Here is a 23,112-nt window from a genome sequence, read left to right on the forward strand (position 1 = left end):
CTGCCTTTGCGTGGAACTGAAAGGAAAAGTAAAGTTCTGAGTGTTCTGAAAATAAAAGTAAAGCAGAGGAAAATTAAAACAGCTTCACGCCTCGGGAAGCAGTAGCGCTATGTGCTGAATTTCTTGCGTTTTCTTGCCTTAGTAACCACCGCGGGCACACAAGGGAATGCCGGCGGGGGTCGATTTGAGCGAAACGGCATGCTTTCCCTTTCAAACTAAAATAATTTTCCCTCAATGCCAATGTATGGTGCGTTCCCAGTACGTTCGAATTAAGCGAGAAGTCGAACTAGCCAAGGTCGAATTACCGAGAGTCGACTGTAATATTGTTTTCCTTCGGGAACTTCGAGCGCGCCGTATTTACTCGTCGCTTTCATCACGCAGGCCTCCTTCTTTCATTTTAGATCATAATTCTACGTACGATGCAACCAAAGTCGATAGGTACAGGGCTATCTCGGGGCACCCTTTAGCAAACAGAAAGCAAAGGTGAGTTTTATGCGACTACACGTACGCGCATTGTAGGCCGCGTTACCGTCTTCGAACTCGTTTTAAGTAGTAATAACTCAGCATAGGCAGCTTAGGATGTGATATATGGAGCCTCACAACTATACCGCGCAAGAGCCGTCTCCTTTCTTTTGCATCTGCGCGTTATCGTTCTGCGAAGCTCAAGGAGCCCTCCCCGTCTCCGAGCGTGACATCACCAGCCTCGGAGCGGCAGCACAGGTTAAGATAGTTGCGAACGGACGAATGAACCCTATTGTAACGATCCGTATGTCATTCCAACAATGCCGTGTGTGTCCGTATAGCTCTTGGTTTCTTACGGAATCTATAAAGATTCCGTATGAATTCCGTAAACGGTCCATAAGAGATATACGGAATTGCTGGAATGCATACGGAACGTTTCAACAGCGAACTGACACATTCAGCCAATTTCCACGCTCATAACTGCTGCGTATCGCAAATGTAGGAAGACGTGCACAAGCGTAGAAAAGAGCTCCACGTCCGACGTAGTGGAAGAACGCGCGTATTTTGACTCGCAATACGCTCGTGATTTAAGCGGACACTCACTGGATACCCCAAGGTTTCCGACAGCGAGCAGGTCCTCGAGGTCGGTGGGTCCCGTGACGGAGATGGTGACTCGGTCCGAGCGCATCCTGAGGTACATGTCGACGGTGTAGATGCCTGCGCTGTCCAGCGCGATCTCGTTCGGCCCACTCACATCGACCTCCAGGTTCTTCTCGTCCTCGTTCTGCCATGAGCCACCATTGAGCCATTAGTATTCATTTTGTGTGTGTTTAAAACAGATAAAAATGAAGTAGCCCAAGAGGCATTCTCTGTGTCAGCTTTTCCAGAGCAATTTATTTATGACAAAACAGAGATGAACAGAATACAAATGCCCGCTGAAAAACTGTATGTAGTCTAAATCAATCCAGCGTTTTCTACTTCAGCGCCATGGGTTGTACCAGTGCAGCTTGGGATGCAGACGTAAGGAATTGCTTATTGTGAAAGATGGGGAATTTACAAAATGAAAAGTGCTTCATAGCATCACAAAAGGTGCACTCACCGCTTTGGGCGGGTTAACGGTGACTTCTGTTTGGCCGACCCAGACGTACGTCTCGAAGTCGAACTCGGCGCCGACGGTGACGTAGTGAGTCTTAGACGTCATTCGTGTTCGCACGGCGGTCACTGAGAAGCGGACGAGGATGTTCCTGCTGGTGTCCGGATTGACGATGTTGCCGAATTCTACCACCACCCGGTCGTACTGGGAAGTGATGACGTTCGCCATTAATCGAGCAGCCGTTGGAAAATGCTTCGGCCAAGCAAATGATAAAAGCGAAAGTCTAAGATTATCACAGGTATGACGTCCCGCTTAAGTGTGCCCCGCAGTGAGGGACATTTGCTGTTATTTAAACTTTCTCGTGTGTGTGGAGAAAGGGGATTTATTGGAACGCCTAGGTACTTTTCAGCCCATTTTGGGTGCAAATATTTGGCGAGACTTTCTGTAAACGCACGTGACTTGATTTCTGCCCGGATTCGATTCCGGACTTACAGCATGTTCTCAAAATTTGTTATTTTCGCGACTGAATATTCAGATCCATCGAGACAGTAGTGCACGCATTTCGGAGTGATCCACTGGAAGAGTTGGACTCGGGCTACCCACCGCAAGCAGTGCTTTAAGAAAGACCTGTTCTGTTTTAGAAATAATATGTGGGCTATACAGCAAGGAGGAACTTGCTATCTCCAATCGCTGACAGGCCGCAACACTCACCACGTTCCTCAGGGACTCACTGAGGATCATCTTGGGCTCGGGCTCCCCGACGCTGAAGGTCATCTCGGGCGGCAGGTCCGTCTTCACGTCGAAGATGGCCAGCGGCGGCACGTAGTTCTCCGCGATCACGTCCTTGGTGAAGATGTCGACGAGGAGGTCCAGCCTCTCGGTGGGCGGCACGGTGATCTGCAGCTCGTACTCGAGCACGCGGCCCAGCTCCATGGAGGCCGGGTCGCCGCTCACGATGTTCAGCTTGAAGTCGGTCCGGTAATTCTCCGAGTCCGTCGACGAAGGCGGCGCCTGTGCGACCGTACGGCAGCCGTCACTCGTGGCGTGTATATAGTACACGTATGTGTTTTGGGTGTTATTTTGCACCACCTGACGTACCGCGCAATTTAATTGTCAAGTTCGCTTCACCACGTTAGAATTTTGACCGCGATATTGATTTACTTGTTTTATTTAATGATTTAATGAACACGGCAACTTTTGCGCTGTCTCTTCGATAACTGCTGATATTTAACGAGGAGTCTCAAATAACGTGACATGTTTTAAAATACGCTTTCCCGTGGCTAAATAGAGTGATGATTTAAAACAAAGCTAAGTGACGATTGAACAAATTAGAGTTTGACAGCTGCACACGATGTCATCACGGAAACAAACTCGTCGACTATTTACTACCCTCAGAAAGATGCCGTCACGCGGACGTATCCGCTTATTTAATATAAGCGGGAGTCGGGAACGGAACTGCCGTAATTCATTGGTGGTGAGCCCTCACCTGGCGTTTGGTGCGGTTGTGAAAATGGCGAGCCCTGTCAATGTCTCCAGTCAGCGCGTGGCTGTGTTCCTCGTGGTCCTCGGCTGTGTCCAGGTAGAAGGTCACCTGAGATGGGGAATCGGCGAAAGGTGATAAGCTTAGCACAAAAGGTTTTGTCATAAGGCATTTTAACTTTAGCTACCACTGAGCACCATGAGCAAGCTTGTTATCAGTTTAAATTCAGCCTACGTCAGCTATCTTCAAAGAGACATCGCCTGGTTTTAGCTTTACTGCACACCTTTAGCGCTATTCAGCAAAGCCAAGCAAACAAGCTTAATTTTGAATGGCGAATTCTCAGCAGTGGCTAAGCAGATTAAGAGGGCAGCTACAATCAGATAATCATTACCACAATCTCTCGGCTCCGAGGCCACGTTTAGATGCAGGAACACACACAAAAAAGAAAGAAAAGCAATCTTTATTGTATTTACATTTCGAAGACGCAAAGTACGATTCTGTCTTAACGGGTACATCTAGTTAGCAACCCATCTATCGATTACAACATGAGGCATAGCATAAATGCCTGCAGACTATATATTGTTAAAACATAGATATATGCCTGACGCATCACTGTAACTACATCTTTATCCGATAATTTTGAAGAAATATTGTTGCTGTGTTGGTTTCATTGTCATTTAGGCGTTCCCGTTAAGGTTGATCCAAATTGTACGTTAAAAAGCCCCTATCGTGGCATTATTTACGACATAAACCACCGTCGATCCCGTAATCTGGACGCCAGCATTGTTGTAGGTCGTTTGCAATTATTGCCACCTTAGTACTGATGCCTGGTCTGTCACTGTAGCTAAAGCTGGCAAACTATCAATAATACTTTTACAAAGATTAGTCGAACTAGGTTACTTCTGCACCTTTCGCTAGAGAATGGATGCCTCTGAAGCCACGTGCACGGACAACTTTCCTCTAAACCGGCACAAACAGTGTTTTGAAAGATGAACGACAAGTGATCGCTCTGCAACCGGAAATGCACGACTGTTGCGTCGTTACCTATGCGCAGATAAACTGTATGTTGGTGGCATCAATGCTTGCCGCCTGGACGGTGTCTTTATGATAACTTAACCTACTGGGGGGAAGCGGCAGACAGCTGGTTACTGAAGCGTTGCTTCTAGGCTTTTACGATGAGCCAACTCTGAAACGGCAGTTTATTCAACCTTCACTTGAGTGCAATCGTTTCAACCTTCAGGTAGTTTTTTTATTTTAGGCACGTGAACGTTCCTACCTTGAAAGCGTTCGGCTGTAAATATCAACTAGTTTTTACTGCTCCCTTGCTTGTCATTAATATCCCCTTGAAGCATGCCCAGTGCATCGGTGCAACTCCTCGGTCTCTTGTATATGACACACAACGCATGGTTAATACACGATATGATGATTCCACAATGCTTTTATAAAACTGTCCACATTAATTGTAACGAGTTTATAAACACTCTCTGTTTTGCTCTCTAAGCACCATCTGCAATGTGCACGCCACTCTAATAAGTTCTTGTTCTTATATTCTTTAAACACTAGCAATGACAGCGAGACTTCGGTGCAAACCTGCATGGTCGTGTCCGGGTCGGTGTCGTTCTCGAAGCTGCCCGGCGACCAGGCGCCAAAGGTGACAGGGAACGGGACGCTCTCGACCAGGTGGTGCGGGTCTTCGAGAGTCACGTGGCCGGTGACGTTGTCCACTGAGAAGAGCTGGTACCGGTTGCCAGCCACGATGCCGTAGCTGTTTACCGCGCAGGCGCACGGCTCGCGGCCCTCGCACGTGTCCTCGAGGTCGCGGTCCTTGGCCACGGCGCGGAACACGGGCCGGGCGACATCGGGCTCCGAGATGCCGACCACCTCGGACCGGGTCGGAAACGACGGCGGGTACAGGTCCACTGGGCGGCGTTTCGCGCGGTGAAGGCACGCGTCATGCGTGGTATATGTGGTCTATATTTCGACATTAATAGTCTCTCAGTGCAATTAGAGCGAGGGAGTGCTACTCTGAACGTTTACAAACGCCGCTAACCGTGAAATTCGCCATCTTGTCAGCTCTGATTGGCTCACAGGGCTGCTACGGCCTCTCTGATTGGTTAAAAATTCCATCACGGTGGAATTTACAGTGCAGCCCGGGTGCAGTTGATATTCTAGCTGAATTTAAGAAGTATAGTGACGTTTGACAGGTCACGTCATGAGCAGAACTTATAACCGGTGGTCTTCCAGAGCAACAAAATGGCTTGCGAAAGGAATACGTTTCTGCATGAATCGGGTTTGCATGCTTGCATGTAACTGCACCCCCCCCCCCCCCCCCCCCCCCCATAAGAAAGAAGATATGCAGTCGAGGATTGCAGAGGAATAAGTGGGGTTATGAGATCAGGAGCTTTGCAGGCATAAGGAGAAGTTGAGCTGTCAGCGTCATGGATATGTTAAACATGAACGTTTGAGCGCAGTGGGGTCGTGCGGGGACCCAGGGGGCCTGGGAGATTGCAAATTTCTTGTCAAAATAAAGTTTTTTTTCCTCCTCCTCCTCCTTGGCTGATGCAAACAGTGGTTATTGGAGACCTCTGGGAGAGGCTTTCGTCCGGCAGCGGGCACAAAATAGGCTGCTAACGATGATTAGAGTATTTGAGCAAACCGCCAATCAGTCACTAGTATGGTGCCCACATGATCGTAAACATCAACCCTTGTTGTATATTGCAACCTGCCTATTTTAAACTCGGTATTAAATTAATGCTTTTCCTTATAACACGGAACACCACAGGTAAAAGGAAATTTGTCATATGACAGCAGTGTACACCACACACTCGACACAACATCTCCTCATAAAGAAACACGCTTAAATGATACGCAGGAAGGAAAAAAAAATTAAGCATCCAAGTTACCGTCACAGACTATCACAAGCAGAGAAAATACCGAACAAAATGCGCCTCACCAAACTCGTCGCAAGAGTCACCTTCCCAGCATGGCTTACAGATACAGCGGCCAAGTCCATCACAAGCTCCGTTGATGCACGGTATCGTTCTGGAAAAGAAGGTTACAGTGTTGCGCTTGCCACGCCAACGTAATCAACTCAAGTCTTAGTCATTATATATATAGTTTCTCGGCTCGCTTAGTCCGAAATGACAATGTCAATGTGCACACAGGCGAGTCAGCGTGGAATCGTATAACGAACAGTTAAAAAACAGTTGGAAAGCTTAAATATCTTTAAGCAAGCTTCTGTCGATACTCAGGTTGCAAGCGGGTGCTTAGGCACATATCAGCGTACCTTGATACCGATATCGGTGCACATCATGCCCTCACGGTAACGCAAGTGAACATGAACGGTAGTGTTAAAGTATCTCATGAGTCTGGTCTAATCTGCTTTCTTGTTATTGAAGGAACAGGCTTAGGGTAAATCAAGCTTGCTTTTCAGGTATGTGCTGTCGTGTTCGAATGACTTAGCCTCTACTTTAACAGCAATAACGGGTCTGCGACCATGACGTGAAAAGACCAGTTGAGCACTATCAACTAATGTTGAAACATATGCACTGGTAGACAGACGTTGGTCTTCCTATACTTGAACTTCAGGCTCGCTTCTTTAGAACTGAATGTGGCCGAAACAGTTACTGAAGGTATACCTCGACAGCTTAAGATGGCCGGACAATCGACCATAGAGAAAAAGGAAAAAAAAGGGAGAGAAAATAAAGAAAGAAAAAGGCAGAAGAAGCACATGAAGCTGTATAATCTGGAAGTTCCGTTTGGTAGCTCTTGTGGCGCGTCGTAGAATGTTGTGATGGGAGTTTCGCGTGCCTGGTCGTACACGCGATGGCACACTTTGCGTGCTTGACCTGGGAGAGGAGCAAATTGTGACGACGTGGACAAGACTCCCGAAACGCAACATCATGCTCTTGTTGGTTCGCGCTGAGCAGTTCCTTAAGCGTGCTAATACCGTTTGAGCGTGCCGATGCTTGCATAGACACACACACACACACACAAAGAGAGAGAGAGAGAAAGAAAGAAAGAAAGAACGAAAGAAAGAAAATTATCGTTTGTATTTTGGTGCGACTTACACTTTGCAGTCGCCATCTAAGCAGCTTTCCACAGTTCTTGTGCAACTGCTTCCGCCTGCTGCCGCTGTAGCAATAGAACAAGCTGTGAGCTTGGTCTGAACAAATGAAATCAATGAATTTCTTAATCAGGGAGCCAATGTTCATATTTTTTAGACCGGAAATAGAGATAGTGAGAGAGCGAAGTACAAGAATACTCACTCCAGGACAACAACAACAACAACAACAACAACAACAACAACAACAACAACAACAACAACAACAACAACAACAACGACGACGACGACGACGACGACGACGACGACGACGACGACGAACAATAAGATTAAGGGGTTAAGAGAAAAGGTTATGTAGATGCAACGCACCTATATGTGAAGCGAAATTTTCGTAAAGCGGTTAATCAAATTCTATAAAGTTGCCCATTTCAGTCCCTGCTTCAATGGTGTAAAGGAGACTGGTGCGCGCGCATGTGCTATGCAATGTGACACAAGCGGCGATCATTTCGAATAGCTAATTGGCGTTGGCACAGTAGAAGCATAGCTGCCATTGCCGCCTACAATAGGGGTAAAAAAGTGCGATTGTAATGAAGCACACTGGACAGAAGCAATCTTGACGATGAAGGTTGTGGGCTCACAGTACGTCTCCGCGCACGGCGTCGCCAAGTGGCCCCCGAGAAGTGGAGCCCCACGACGCGGCACGACGGCGCACGGCGATAGACCCACCGCAGGTTCGAGCACCGAGCCGAAAGACCTGGACGGCTCTGGCCGTACGCATGGGCGCTCTCCCAGGAACACACGGCGTCCGGGACAGTTAAGGCGTTTATTGATCACCAATGGCCAACATGTACCAGACTGCACCCAAACACACGGAGTACACTCGGCGCCCGCGGTTCCCGATGGCGAGGAAGGCGGGTTACACGCCGCGTCGAACAATGGTTTACGCGCGCGGGCCGAAATGCGTTTGCAAACGCTACCTAGCGCTTCCCGTCACCGACAATGGTCTGCGACGGTTCGGACACGCAAAATGTGACGCACTGAGCGCCTGCGACTACCGCAAGTGCGGAACGCAAAGCCACTCAGCAAGTCACACTTACGCAAGCTAACAAAGCACGTGAACGTCCCCAGGCCGGGGCGTTGGGGACACAAATAGCTGGTCGTTCACGTACCTTGCAGCTTGCCTCTCGTGACCGGCGCTCGTCCCTCTCGCAGCACGACTCCCCCGCGCACCGCGATCGTCCCCAGTCGGGGCTTCTTCCCTACGTCACGCCCCACGACCCAATCGCAGGGCCGCGTAGCATGACGTCGCGGGACGCGGCCGCGGCGCCCGGGGAAAACGGCGCGCGGGTCGAGGCGCAGGCATTTGGGAGAGGTTTTCCTCGCAATGGCGAATAAGTCCGGAGCCTTAGGCACAGCAACGACTGCGCCCCGGTAGACCGAAGGAACTCCCACAAGGTAAAAAAAAAAAAACAATGAAACAGATGGGTAGCAAGGAAGATATCTATCAATGTTTTCGCGAGCATCCATTTGCAATGTACTCCTAGTATCCAAGAATTGGTGCGGAATGAACGTATTGTGCGCATCGCCTTCCAGCATTTATATGACGCACAGGGTCCTTGAAGCATTAATTTGGGCATCGAGCTGTGAGCGAACTAGCAGAACGAACTTGTTCCACTCCGTCAAACGCGGTGGACTTGGACTCGTTCACTAGTTTTGCGGCTAGATGTTTCGCGTTTTATTTTTGTTGGAGACCGAAAAGATATCGAATGCGACTGTTCAGATTACTTCCAGAATGTATTGCAAAGTCCAGTGAAGACATGTTCGGTGCTCGGAGAGGATGCATGCACGAACTAGTGCACTCTGTCGATATGTTGGCTGTCAGATTTTCTATGACATACTTCGCACACCGTTTATAATAAATATGCAGAGATATATTACTGACACACTCATTCCAGAACCTCTATATCAATTGACAGAGCGTGGAGGACAAAGACAAAATGTTTTAAAGAGAGTTAACAAATGTCTCCGGTTAAGCCACACGTAAAAAAATCCTTCAACTTGCACACGAACACGCTACCAGCGACAATATGGCTGTGCGAAAAAGCTCTGTTCGTACCCTGGACGACAAACTGTGTACTCTGCAAGAAGCCTGATACATTTAACACTGTATCTAACGAAACCCGATTTTACGAAGTTCCCGATCTCCGAAGTTCCCGATCCCCGGCAGGTACCCATAGTGTTCAATGTTGTCATCAACCCGAATTAACGAAACTAACTTGGCCCAACTCGATTTAATGAAGTTGTTTCCCTAAATAAAAGTTTAAAACGCGGTTATTTGTTTTTAACTTTGACACAGACGGGTCTTTCTTCGAGCGTGCGCTCTAAAGCTAAGGCGTTAAAACATCTAGGCGCCCTAGTCGAGGCCCTAGCTTTATTTTGTCGAGGCTGCGCGCTGCGCCCATGCACGGAACTGCGGACTAAGCACCGCCTTGGTAGGGGAGGCGGTGGTTGCTTTCGTTATTTCATGGTTTATGCGAGAGGTGGCTGGATTAGCGGCAAATACGGTGCCGCGGTAGCTTTTGCGTGTCGCTACGTTACAATTTTAGGTTTCGAAGGACCGAAAAATTTCTTTCTCAATTTTACAAACTTCCCGATTTAACGAAATAATTCTAGCGTGGTCATCACTTCGTTAAATCGAGTTTCAACTGCACCATTGAGCTTGTTTTCCTGGAATGCTGGGACCCAGCTTTTCACTGGGGCATTCTACAGAGGTTCTGAGAACTGGCTAACCTCCTTATCTTTCAGTCTATTCCTGTTTCCACAGAGGACTATTAAAACAGAGATACCACTACCACTCGATCAGATAGGCATCAGGTTTCTATATAGTTGATGCCGCGGAAATGCCTTATGACGAAGTTATGCTCCTTGGCCTCCACAGCTTGTGAAAAGCGTGCACGCAGGCTAGACACGCTGATGTCAATAAGCGCTCAGTACGCGGAAATTTCATAGAAAGTGTTTGCCTGGACCACGTGATTTGACTAAAGTGCTTGATGACTTAGTTGTACTAAAAATTTTTAAAGCCGGTTCTATTCTGTTTTGTTTTCACAAAACCAGCAATAAAGAAAAAAAAATGCGATTTTGTCGTAATGGTTAGAACGTAGGGCTGCCGTACTGGCGGACCGAGGCTCTCAACATCGAGCACGTAACTCATTTCTTTATTTTTTATTTTTATATGTAAGCTATGCGACATGAAAGGAACATCCAGGAAAGTGCGTGGGGGGGGGGGGGGGCGTCACAGAAACTTTCGCTTTAAAATAACAGGATCAGTAAGAAAAAAAAATTGTGGGATACGAGTGGTACGTTCTCACAGGCCCATCCAAATGAATCAATCAATAAACCGATCAACGAATAAATGCATTAATCAAAACTGCTTTACCTAAATGCATTAAGATTGAAGGGCGAAACATCCGACCTTTTTGTAATGTTGTTTGCCATTAAGCCCGCAATGAGGCAGACAGCCCACATAACCAATGAAGTATAAAAGTAAGAACACTGCATTAGCAAAAGACTGTAGTGCAGTACAGAGAGGAGAGTCAGGGAGTTTAAATAGACTTTGTCTAGTTTGAGTTTGCTACATTGCACTTGGAGAGCGTGACGGGGGAGTGAAAGAGAGATAGACACTACGGGAGTTCAGATAAATAACGCGTACTTGACAAGATGCATCGTGTCTACAGCCATGCACTTTTGAAAGTCCGTCACCCTCAGGTATGCTGTACATGAGCACGTGAAGATTTCTTGGGCTGGTGAGCCGTGCAGCCAGGAGCCCAAGAACATTGCTTCAGTAAAAGATGATCGCGCAATGCTCAATACGGTCAGAATTATTTCTGAGTTTCAGTTAGGTGTAGCACTGTTCTGAATTCAACACCCAGAAAATACAAGCGGTCGTTCCCCTGTAATCCGCCACCAAGAGAATTGCTTAACAGACTGGAGTTTTATTTTGACAAAATGATTGCATTCTGTTCTTCAGATTTCTTGCTCCAGACACAAGTCTGACAACAAGACGAGACAGCGAAGAAAGGAATGGAAGGGAGGTCAACCAACCACGTATATGGTTTGCTCCCTGCGCTGGGCGAAGGAGATGAATGGAGGGGAAGAAAAATAGAAGGGTTAGAAGTGCAGTAACTGTGCGTGTACCTGAAGGCGTGCCAACTAGTCTATTAACTCCACTGTAGACCTGACGAGCGGAGAAACTACAGCGATGCTCGGGAATTTGCTTATGCGTCAGCGATGCACGTGGCCACAGTCCAGACGTATTTGAAAACGGTCTCGCGTTAAGTTGGTTAACGCTATGTGGAGAGCGAGGTACTATACTTAGCAGCGGGCACGAAGGTACGGGAAGAGCTCAATATAGTCTCTTCCCTTTTCGCATCAGCGAGATTCGCGTATAGGTGTTCCACAAATGTGCTTATGCCATTCATTGCTATATCAATCTTACGGGCTGCAGTAAACAAGTCGTTACTCGTCTTGCTTCAACTGCTGCCCCCCCAACCCCCCCTTTTCTCTTGTTTGTGCTTGAATGATTGTCGGCGTTTGATGACCATTATGACGATGATGATTTATTGGCATCCCCTTTGAAACGGGGCGGTTACAAATATTCATCTATCCTGCTTGAGCTAATCGGGTATGCTATACATGCTTTTCAATCTAGCATTTTGTCCACATCTCCGTACTTTTTTTTCTATTTACAAAATCTATATGAAACTTGTACCATTACCTGTTCCTGTAACGGATCAGGCCCTATCAATTTCTTTCGGCCAATCCGCTGCTATCATTCTCTTTCCCTTCAAGGTCGAATCTCGGCGGCCGTTAGAGAAACTACCGCTGCGATGCATGGTACGACCAGTAAAACACGTTGTAGGGCTAGTTGGTGCATTGCATTACGAAAAACCATCCAACACACTGACACAGGAAACATACAAAAAGACAGCAAAAAGGCTCTTTCCTGTCTTCTTGTATGTTTTCTATGTGCGTTTTTCGGTGTGCTGGTTTTTCTTAATGCATGGTACGAGCTATGCAGCGCGCATCCCGAAGCGTCCAGTTGGGCTGAACTAGACTAGCTGCAGGAACTGAGATTTGGACTATGGGTCTAGATTGGTCTGCTTTTCAGTAGCCCGGTCTGCTAAGTGGACAGACCGCTTGAAAGGTATTTGAATAGCGTTGCCGTCGGAACCTCTGTCATTCTTTATCTGACGTTCCGCGCATACGTGACCTGGGTGAGGGAATTCTGGAACTCATTTGCGCGATTTTATTAAAGTATTTTAGTTGTGGAGCCACACCGTTTGTCCGTTCTCATATCTTGTGCTGTGCTTGAACCACAAATGAGGCTAATCTCGCCCGCAGATGTAGCAAACCTCGGTTGTTCTGCGCGATTTCGGGGTCGTTCTTGAGGGACACGGCTGAGTGAGGGAACCCTGGTCTCCACACTCTTTAATCTCTTTTCTCTTATTTTCGCATTCCCGAACGTTATATTTCTTTTCTTTTTTCCCGCTGTGGATGTACGTTTATTCATTGTCGAACGCGGATCGACTCCCGGCACGAACTGCGACAACTGCATCGAGCACATGGAAGCACAAACGGCGATTGGGCTACAGGAGGAAAGAAAGAAAGGGGGGGGGGGGGCGCTGAATAAAGAGACTAATCTCCGAGATTGCGTCTCCGAGCCCCGGAGCCCCTGCGCGTGCGCAGCTGTGGCAAGCAGCGGCGGGGCTGCTTGGCAGTCGGCGCGTCGTGCGTGCCGACCGAAGCATGGCCGCGACGGTCCTCCGAGCATGACCGCCGGCACGACCGCGCTTGCGCTGCAAGGAACACACGCACGCAGAACGCGGGTTCCGACGCAGCTGCCGTCAAGGTCGCGCCGCCACCTGAAGGGCACCCGGCTGTGCCCGTGCATCGCGCTGCCTGGCTCCGGTGGATCGATTAAGCCTGCTCAGCGGAGGACTCGTTTAGCACTTCGAATAATAATAATAACAACAACAACAAAAAAAAACGTCGATCACTAAAAGTAAGCAGGCAAATGTCTAAATGATTTTGCGAATAGAGAACAAGAAAGAAGAAAGGCACATTAGAAAAGAAGTATGCAGACCAGGCGCACATTTTGGAAGCTGTGCGAAAGCAAGCTTTCGTGAAGCGGTCAATGAAATGCTGTAGAACTGTTCATCGTCTGCAAAACACTTTGCAGAATAACGATTAAGTGCACGCCTACACGGCAAGAGATGGAGACCCGCACCACAAGTACGGCTTATTACACTGCCTCCGGAATCGGCCAACTTTGCTATGACGCAGTCTCCGGCGTCGGCTCAGTTCTTAATTGCACTGTGTTCAATGTTTTACTATCGTAAAAAAGTAGTGACGCTTCCATTTTTACCGTTGCTGTTCTCTAGGAATTGTGATGTAAGCACGAGCGGCCGATAACACGCGACGTCGGACTTGTTGGCTGATCGTGACACTGAAGCGGCACTTGCAACAAGGATACAAAAATAAGGCGACGCGATTCGCCGACGTGTCGCCTTCTTGTTGGGTGAGTCGGTGCTTGCTAAACGCCGACTTGCGTAGAAGAAAATAAAACGCTGAAAACAATATTGAGTGCACGGAGTACTCTGGAGAACCTGGCTTTGTTGCATGATTTGTTTAACGCGTTAGCATTAGGAGTGTCAAAGGAGGAGAACGTGTGTGTGAAGTGTGGGTAGCCGGTCACGCGGTAGAGATGTTTGCGCGTATGTGTGCGTGTGTGTGTGTGTGTTTGTGTGTGTGTGTGTGTGTGTGTGTGAGAGAGAGAGAGAGAGAGAGGGAGAGAGAGAGAGGGGCAGGAGGTGTGTCGGCAGGAGGTGTATCGAGTGAGCTCCTCAAGAGAACTCTGCAATCTGGCGAACATGGTTTAACTCATGGATCCGGAAACTCAGAAAGGTGCGACGTAATGCTAGCGCATATTGCTCGCATTTACCGCTAAATCGTCCCTGAACTTTTTATATTTCTTTTGTTTGTCGTTTGTGTTTACAAGGTGCAGTTAGAAAGGTTAAGATCCTGGTGTGAACAATGAAAAGTGCGTGAGGCGACATGCGGAACGTTGAAAACACGATATTGACACGTGTACTTATCTTTATCGGGCGACCGCGTTTCGCCGCCTAACAAATGTTATCGCACAGCGCGGGACGCGCCTGCATGTATCCGAAGTTTCTGGAAAGTTATCGATGCTTCTATCAGCTGTCTGTTGTCCCCGAACCTTATGCTATCTGATTTCATCGCCTGACGCGAATGGTGAAGAACTTTGTGGAAGGCACGCGGGTCCCAACGATTAGTCTGGAACATTCGACGATTGATGTATAAAAGCCGACGCGCTTGACCCGTTGATCAAATTTTCGACGATCGCCGACCGTGTTCGCCGCTATCGTTGTGCTATAAATGTAGCCTGTCTTGTGGGCACAGGTTCGCCCAGTAAAAGTTAGTTTTGTCGTTCACAGTATTGCTACTGTGTTCTTCAACGTCACCACCACGTGACAATATATACGAGTGGCGCTTTCGTTAATTTTTTTCCGGAAGTAATCTGTGACCCCTGTACAAGAGCACGATTCTTGCACGCTATATTTAGGAATATCCAACGCGATCTGAAGCGTCTCACGTGCACGTTCCCAAAAGCCTTAAATATACAGCAGAGAGGAGAAGCAAGTTTTGGTTACTTCTCATAAAGGTCGACTGCCGTGGTATTTGCGTACGATCTTATGCAATGGTTGAGCCAAGCAGCGGTGGCACTAGTGATACACTGCCATAAATGCAATTCAAGTGGAATTCAAGCTACTATACCTTGTTAAATGAACAAACGGACCATTATCGGAAAGCGATGTTCCTTCGGCAGAAAAATGGGAAAGACAAGCCATCTATTATGCGTTTCTAATTTTAATTTATAAGCAACGTTAGTTTTTATTTATAATTTATAAATATACATTTATAAGCTCAACGTTACGGTTTATGCAAGAAATAAGGTTGTGCCAGAATGGGGGGGGGGGGAGGGGGATGAAGGGGAGGCGTGCCCATCACATTTAAGACTAGCTGTACTCATACCTGGTGAACGCTCTGATTTAGCCGTTACGTTCGTGTGGCTGTATTCCATTCGCGCTCGAGTACCAATCATGTAAAGCGACAACAAAAAGGATAGCTAAGTAAGTGGCATGTAATTTACATAAATGGCAGACAAATTAAGCGTAAAGGTAAATGCAAAAGCAAATTCTTTTAACTGATAGTGTGCTAACGCGGAGGTAATTATAGTTCATTCTTTAGCCAAAAGTGTGTTGTGATAGCTTTAACTTATGGCACCGTCTTTAATATTTTACTATTGTAAAAAGCAGTGACGCTTCCATTTTTGCCGTTGCTGTGTTGCCGTGCAGCTTTCTGTGACACGCAATGCACGGTGAAAAGCTAAAACGATCCTTTATTTTACTCGCCATAGCAAATATGGCTAGCTGGCTGAGTGAGGGATTAGGGGTTGGCCGAGACGGAAGCACTAAATAAAACAACTACTTATCGAAGTAAAGCCCAAGGGGCCACTTGATATTGCAAATTCAATGGCTTTTCGTCTCTTTGAATCTTTAAGTAAGCTATGCAAAGCATATCTTTCGCTCATTACCCCTACATCCCGCCAAGTTCACATTCAAGGTTGCCAATGGTATGGCTCTAATCTTCGAACCGGCTTCCGAAACCTTTCTCTTTTGCGATGCACAAACGAATGCATTTTAATACGTTGGCGCCAGGGCGACGACATTCATTCATTCGAATTCATTCGAGGCATCTGTTTAGAATTCAGTTCATTACAGAAAAAGAAAGGGAAAAAAAGACGACGACCTAAAACAGCGTCTTCATTCTCGTTTTGCAAGAAGCGATTCCTGTTTTCTATCCGCGTTGCTGACATTCGGCAGACGCCTCGCCAGAGCGTCACGGCAGACGTCACGCATTTGTGAAACCCGCTACGGTGACTCAGCGGTCTTAACTTACTGCTGCTGAGAGTGAAGTCACGTGGGTTCGACTCGTTGCCTCGACGGCTGCATTCAAATGGAGGCCGAACGCGGAACCAGTTGTGCACTTAGATTTACGCACGCACGATCAAGAAGTTGATGCGGTCAAAATTGACCCGTAGCACCCTCCCGCTCCTACTGCAGCCTCTCTTCCAAAGTGTCACTCACTTGGAATTTGGCAATAAATAAATCAGTGAAAAATTCGGAACAGCTCACTGAGCACTATTCACCGCGGTAGCTCAGTGGCTATGCCGCTGCGCTGTTGAGCACGAGATCAAGGGTTCGATTCCGGCGGCAGCCGCATTGGCGATGGGGGCGGAATGCAAACACGCTGCTCTATTGTGAATTGTGTGCACATTAATGAATCGTGATCAAAGTTAATCCGGAACCCCTACTAAGAAAAAAAAATATATATATATATATATATATATATATATATATATATATATATATATATATATATATATATATATATATATATATATATATATATATATATATATATATATATATATATATATGCATAGCTGTTGAGAATGAAGTCACAGGGTCGACTCATTGTGCCGACGGCTGCATTCAAGCGGGGAGGAGGGGCTAGTCAAGCTGCCGTTATGCCGGTTTTATCCTGCCATCCCCATCGCTTTGTATACATCAGTGTACTTATGTGGTAAATAAACATCAAACTGCAAATATATGTGCATGCGCCGTAAGAAAAAGAAACTACGTCCTAGAGCCAAAATGCCCACAGCAAACTGTCCAATACACACGAACATATAGATTTCCAAAGCGGAGGCAAGTCGCACTACACTGAGTTCGCACACATAATCAGATCGCGGTGTGGCACGTAAAACCCTGGATTCTTTTCCTTATCACTGATGGCTGCGTAAAGAATGGTGTCCCCTGTGTTGACGAGCCTCTCATATGCAGTAAGGAATTAAGGAGTTTAACAGAAGCGGCTGAGAGCTACCATTACGGGCAACGTCCTAAATCTAAACATGTGCCCTTCACGACGCACGAATGCCGTCAAGATTGGAATTGAAAGGCTAACAGCTTAGGTGCAACTACAGGAATTAAGACGCAATAATGACTGCCTAGAGAAATATCTGCTACAAGCAGTTCAACGGTTCTCTTTATGTATGTAGACCTGCGGCGTAATTAAGCTTTTTTATTTACTTTCCGCGGCAGTTCAGTGACGAATGCGTCCTGTCGCAGAATCATTTAGAGGAGAGCGAAATACACGGTCTCTTGTGTGGCTGAGAATTCACTGCATTACAGAAACATGAAGTGTGCGAAGTTAATCCAAAATTATAAGCCGATCGCCTATTGTGAGTCTTGAACGTAAACTTGTCAACCCGAGAGAGACCGAAAAATAAATCGTGTGCAATTGGTAACGTGCTGCCGCATACCAACCAAAAAAAGAATGAAATAGAAAAAAAAACTATAGAATAGTCTCAGACTGAGCGAGTAAGCGCGCGCGGCATGCATAAGGTAGTATAAAGAAAAGGCATAACGCTGGTAAGAGCTCTGTAACCATTAGAAAGCTTCCGGAATTGATTATAAGCTGTCCCTGTGCTTTAGGTATACAGAACTGCAAAAGCGGGAGTGTCATCACTCTGACAAGATTTACCTAAGATTTAGCGCATACACGGACTAATGCATGGATTGCAAATCACACCCTTTTGAGGACAACTTTCGTAGCATGCGCGACATGATTCCTTGTTCACCGTTTGTCCCTTCCCAAACGTAGTCCCAAGTGTCGTGATTTTAAGCATTTCGTTATCATCGCCTTCCCGCTTAATACGTTTCGCTTATCTATAGGCCGGCATGAGCGCTACACGTGTGATAAGAGGAGTATAGACAAGACAGCGGGTACACTGTCAAGGCGCGTCATAGCGCGATAACCACAGGGACATAAGAGGATACATTGTACAAACACGCCGGACTCCAGCTTACATCTCGACCCTGGTTGGTTACGCTACATAGAGGCCCTTGCCCTGAAAATTCATTGCAAGGACTTCGACCTGAGCCAGAATAAGTGATTATGGCTGATCGGTGGGTTTTAACGTAGCCAAAAAGCACAAGGGCGATGGAGGGCTCTGGATTAATTTTGACCACTTGGGATTCCAGTGCCCGGAGCTGACCACACGAGCGTTCTTGCTTTCAAATCCCGGTGGAAGGCAGCCGAGGCGGCCTAGGAATCGAACCCACCGGCTTCTTGCTAGACCATAGCTACTCAGACAAAACGTCGGCTGATATCGTTTTCCACAGCGCTGATGAGTGTCGACTGAGACGCCAGTGAACGTCGCCACATTTCTGAGGAAGTAGTTATGTAAGCTGTGCTACGCAGGGAATATCTGCTAAATATACTTCATTACTATTCGACTTCAATTATGCAATTGGGATGCGTGACATAATGTCAATAACTACAAAGTTGAACGTTATTGATTACCTAGCCACACATTAAAATTTATAGTAGAGGTAACGTTCACCTCTGCAAATGCAATCTAGCTGATGTCACATAATTGCCCTATCACCCTGGACAATCATTAATAAGTATGCGCATCTACCCAAAAACATACGCAGTACGTACTCTGAGCAATTCACTCTGCTATGACACAACCGTCGTTCCCATTTTCCCCCTAATGCAGAGTAGTGAGAACTCTCCACTGTTTCCATGCACAAATACTCATGCTCTTTCACTCAACTTGCAAGAAATACGCTCTGACGCAAAGTGGGTGACACGGCAAGTGCAAGAAGAGACGTACCGATGATGTCTTGCGCTGAGACCAGAAGACATCCTTGGGTGAACAGGAGGCAAACAAGCGAACAGAAGGACAGCAGCAGTGGCTGTCGCCGTTCCAGGCACCGCGAGAAGGGGTACATCCTGACGCGGTGGCACTGGGCACTCGACACTGGCGACCGACCCTGTGACACAGGACCTGGTTCTGCCTGTTGCCCTGGCGACGGTTCAATCTAACTCGGTTCCTGTCCAGTGCGTTCCGCGACGTGCCCTGCCTCGCATTGCGACGCTGCCACCGGCTGCCTCTTCGCTTCATTGTCGCCTAAATGGAAGCTCTGAAGCGCACCTAGCTTAGACGCTTATGGACGAAGGCAATGTGGAGCGCAGACTTGAACACAGTGCGAGGAATACTGGGAGAGGGTACGGGCTGGTATGAGCAGAGTGAGGCGCACGGTGATGGAAGAATGTGTTCCTGTCATTTGAGCGTCAAAATGAAAGGGACACTCTGAGAGGGATACAGTGATAGGCATAGAGTGAGCAACACGGTGATGAAGGAATCTGTTCCTCTCAGCGAAAACAACACTGAGATGAAAACAGCCAGATGGAGACAGTTGTAGGAACAAAGAAGGGCACAGTGTATGTGAAGGAATATGTTCCTCTCTCAGTGAAAGTAACTCTTAGTGTGAGAGGAACAGAATAAGATGAACACAGAGAGGAACACAGTGAGTGAGAGATGTGTTCCTTTCACCGTGTCCGTCCACATCTGGATGGACACAATTCTTGATTACGGCCATGCGGCTTACCACTCTGCTGAGAAAGAAATGACCACCTATTGTCAAAATTGTGTCGTTGCTCCTACAACAGTCAACTGCTAGGTGGCCGCCATCGTTAATGTACATTGCTTTCATTTCTTTACAGCGAAGCTGTTTATGCGGACCCTGTGCCGTGGCTGTCGGGAGTCCGCTAAAACTATCGTCATCAGCAATGGCACGAACGTCGTCGTCTTCCACAGCTGGCTCCGTTGCCGCTCGTCATTCCAGCGTAGAATTTCACTTTTCTGTCGTCGTAATGGGGAAACCGGGTTTACGGGGGTATGAACCATTGCTTAAGGGGCTACGAGCCATTCATTGTCTTACGTGACGGACAGATTTAATTTTGAAGAATCGCAAGCGGTAATGCCAGGCGGATGCTGCTAACCACGCCACCGAGCCAATAGACATCGAACGCAAGCGACAACGGCGGACTGCGGGCATACCGTCACAGGCGTCATTTCCTCCGTCGCAGCCTAACGTGTGTGTAACCTGATTAAGAAACACAAAAACGTCAATCGTCAAACTAATCCAACCAATCGGTAAAACTATTGCAGCGCCCGCGTCTACAGTGGTGGGCCTGTGCCCAATATACGGAGCTTTGGATTAGTGGTTCCGCACATTCCATCCCAGCTATACAACTATGAGAAGACCACGAGTAGTGCGTACTCCCGAGGAAGAAGCTGCCTACCGCAAAAGGGGAAGTGAGGTGTAAAAATGGTGAACTAACAAAAGATTTACAATATAGACTACTTGCAAAGTTTAACTTGCATGGTGTAACACTCGGTGTAATTAACACAGCTTCACTGTTCAACTATCTTCACGTGCTGGAAGGCGCGGTGATTTTTTTCTTGTTTCTTTGTGATGTAGAATGTCCCAACGCGATTACTGCTGTTCATATCGTTGTTCGGATATGTTGCCGACTGATGCCATACAAAAAACAAGGAGGTGGTTTACAGAAAGATGGAGGCTTGATGTGATTAACAGTGGTAGAACAAGGAATGCTGCTGAAGCCAACGTTTCCATAAGGAAGGAAGGAAGTATTTTAATGATTGGAAAATGTAGAGAGGTCGGCCGGATAATGGAGCATCTGGCCTGCTACTCTACGTAAGGGAGGGGGAAGAGGGGAAGAAAAGGGGTCACAATGATGGATGATAATGGGAGGAACGAGGTGAATGACACGTTACACAACTGGTATCACAGGCGTGAGTCCAGGCCAGGGTCACCTAGGAAACGTGAAAGTGCACGCATTGTCTCTGTCGTCTGCCAACTCTGTGGCCACGCGCCTAGCAAGAGGTCCTCCGACAGTGGTCCATTGTGGAAATGTCTCAATGTATCTGCGAATGTCAGTCTTTCTCGCGCATACTCAGGGCACACCACGAGCACATGTTCTATAGTCTCTACAGCGCCACACACTGAACAGTCCGGGGAGTCTGTCCGTCCAATAATGTGCAAATATTTGCGCGTGAAGGCGACGCCTAATCGCAGTCTGTGTATCAGGCATGTATGAGGGCGTGGAATTCCACGCAGAATAGGAAATTTCCTATCGGGATCCAGGCTTTTAAGGCGGACGTGACGGGCGTCTGGCTGGGCCCAGTATGATCTCGCCGCACCCCTCATTAATTCCGACAGGAGGCATGTGATGTCCGGTCTAGAGAATGGCACTACAGTTCGCATGCCATTGCTGAGGGCGCGCCTTGCTGCAGCATCGGCCATCTCATTACCGTTGAGCCCACAGTGTCCCGGGATCCATTGGAACACTATGCGGTGGTGTTTTTCTTGAGCGTATGAAAGTAGCTCGGTGATCTGCAGGGCCAGAACCTGATATGCGGTGTGGCGCAGGAAGCATCCCAAAATTTGCAGCGCGGGTTTTGAGTCCGTGAAAATGCACCACTCTTGAGGTCTTTCCCCGCAGATGTGGCGAATCGCTTCTCGAATAGCATAAGGAGATTTGTCTTCATCAAGGCAGCAACCGTTGCTGCCCTAACGAATACAACTCCATTCGTTGAACCGTTGGCTTCAGTATAGGGGGGCTGTGGCGTTATCAACTTTCGTTATTCGACTGGTGCCATATAATAGGAAAAGATATATTCGACTCATCAAGCTGCTTATGCGGCGCTTTTTCCTAGACCATCCTCATGCAATTGATCGGCAAATAATCTTCACACTAAATATGACATCTTTTGGGTTTAAAGCAAACCTACGGGCTGCGCGAGACGCCATAGTGGATTGCTGCAGATTAAGTTAGACTGCCTCGGCTTCTTTAACTCGAGTTTAAACTTAATTGCACGAACGTTATTGCATCCCACCCCAATGGCCGGGCATCGAACCCGCGACCTCGTGCTCAGCAGCAGAACGCCTCTGAGCAAGTGCGGCCGATCACCGTCAACCTTCACGCACCGCAAGTCCGGTGTCATCGCGAGTCACAGCAACCACGCTGGAGTACATAGGACAGCCCTGCGGCGATGTAATGACGCGCCATCAGAATGATGGATGGGGAGTTAATTCGCGAGCTTACAGTACTTCCTCCCTTGTTTGAAAATCCTACGGGCAAGCAAGGAGTTGGACACAATGAGATGGAGAGCGTACAGAAAATGCTCAAGCACCTGGTAGAGTCAATGCGCGTGATTCTCGGTGGTCTAGAGAATCCGGCCGCTAAATGTGCCCCGCAGGTGCTCGCCGTGCTGGAGCCGCTTATCGCAGCTCTGTACATGCTATAACGCTTTTGTGTGGTGCTTGTGCTGATCATGCAGGAGAGGCCCACACACCAGCCTCGTCCTAGCGCCTTTAAGTTCACTTGAATTGGTGACTACAGACTTGATACGGAACCTGATAGTTGATTCATGGATAAGAGTTCTGAATGTTTATCATCAGAATGTTGAACTCGCTTTCACCATTGCGCATCCCTCTTTCTATGTCATCGTCATTATCCCTCATCATACCTTTATGTCCCTGTTCCCCCTCTCCATGTGCAGAGTAGCAGGCTAGAGCGCGTTAGCTCAGGCCGACCTCTCTGCCTTCTTTCAATTAAATTATATCTCTCTCTATCTGCGCCAGTATTACGTAATGATTGTTTTCATTTTCCATTCTTGCTTGTCATTCGTTATTGGTTCTCACGAAGCCGCGTCCTGGCCGTTGCTGAGATTGGTCACTAGGCGGGACGGATGATAAGAAATGCATAGATTCGGACAAAGATAATCCTTACATAATAGTCAATCACACCATCGTAGTTTTGTGATGGACAGAATAATTCAATATTTACAAATGTTATTAGATTTGTTTAAGTATTTCTGCGTCTTCGGTAGGCAACAGACGCAAAAGTGTGGCCTTACAGAAAACATTAGAGGCTTCTGACATATACCGGATTGTTTTCCTCTTAACAAAGCTACACTATTGCGGTAAC

General features: G+C 47.4%; 1 protein-coding gene across 4 annotated transcripts in view; it reads right to left on the reverse strand.

Moving 5' to 3' along the window:
- The window catches only part of LOC135906210 (uncharacterized), a 59,210-nt gene that overhangs the window by 24,146 nt on the left and 11,952 nt on the right, over positions 1-23,112 (reverse strand). For 2 of the 4 annotated variants that reach the window (XM_065437475.2, XM_065437474.2), the window contains exons 2-8: positions 7,106-7,169; positions 5,989-6,077; positions 4,626-4,954; positions 3,042-3,146; positions 2,267-2,566; positions 1,562-1,759; positions 1,066-1,246 (exon numbers count right to left, since the gene is read on the reverse strand). In XM_065437475.2, coding sequence (XP_065293547.1) covers positions 1,066-1,246; positions 1,562-1,759; positions 2,267-2,566; positions 3,042-3,146; positions 4,626-4,954; positions 5,989-6,077; positions 7,106-7,169 — 1,266 coding nt within the window. Of the gene's footprint in view, positions 1-1,065; positions 1,247-1,561; positions 1,760-2,266; positions 2,567-3,041; positions 3,147-4,625; positions 4,955-5,988; positions 6,078-7,105; positions 7,170-18,925; positions 19,050-23,112 lie in introns of those variants that run through there. The other 2 variants (XM_065437473.1, XM_070539160.1) reach the window with 2 other exon arrangements.

This window comes from Dermacentor albipictus, chromosome 5 (assembly GCF_038994185.2).
Source record: "Dermacentor albipictus isolate Rhodes 1998 colony chromosome 5, USDA_Dalb.pri_finalv2, whole genome shotgun sequence".
Classification (NCBI taxonomy): Eukaryota; Metazoa; Arthropoda; class Arachnida; order Ixodida; family Ixodidae; genus Dermacentor; species Dermacentor albipictus.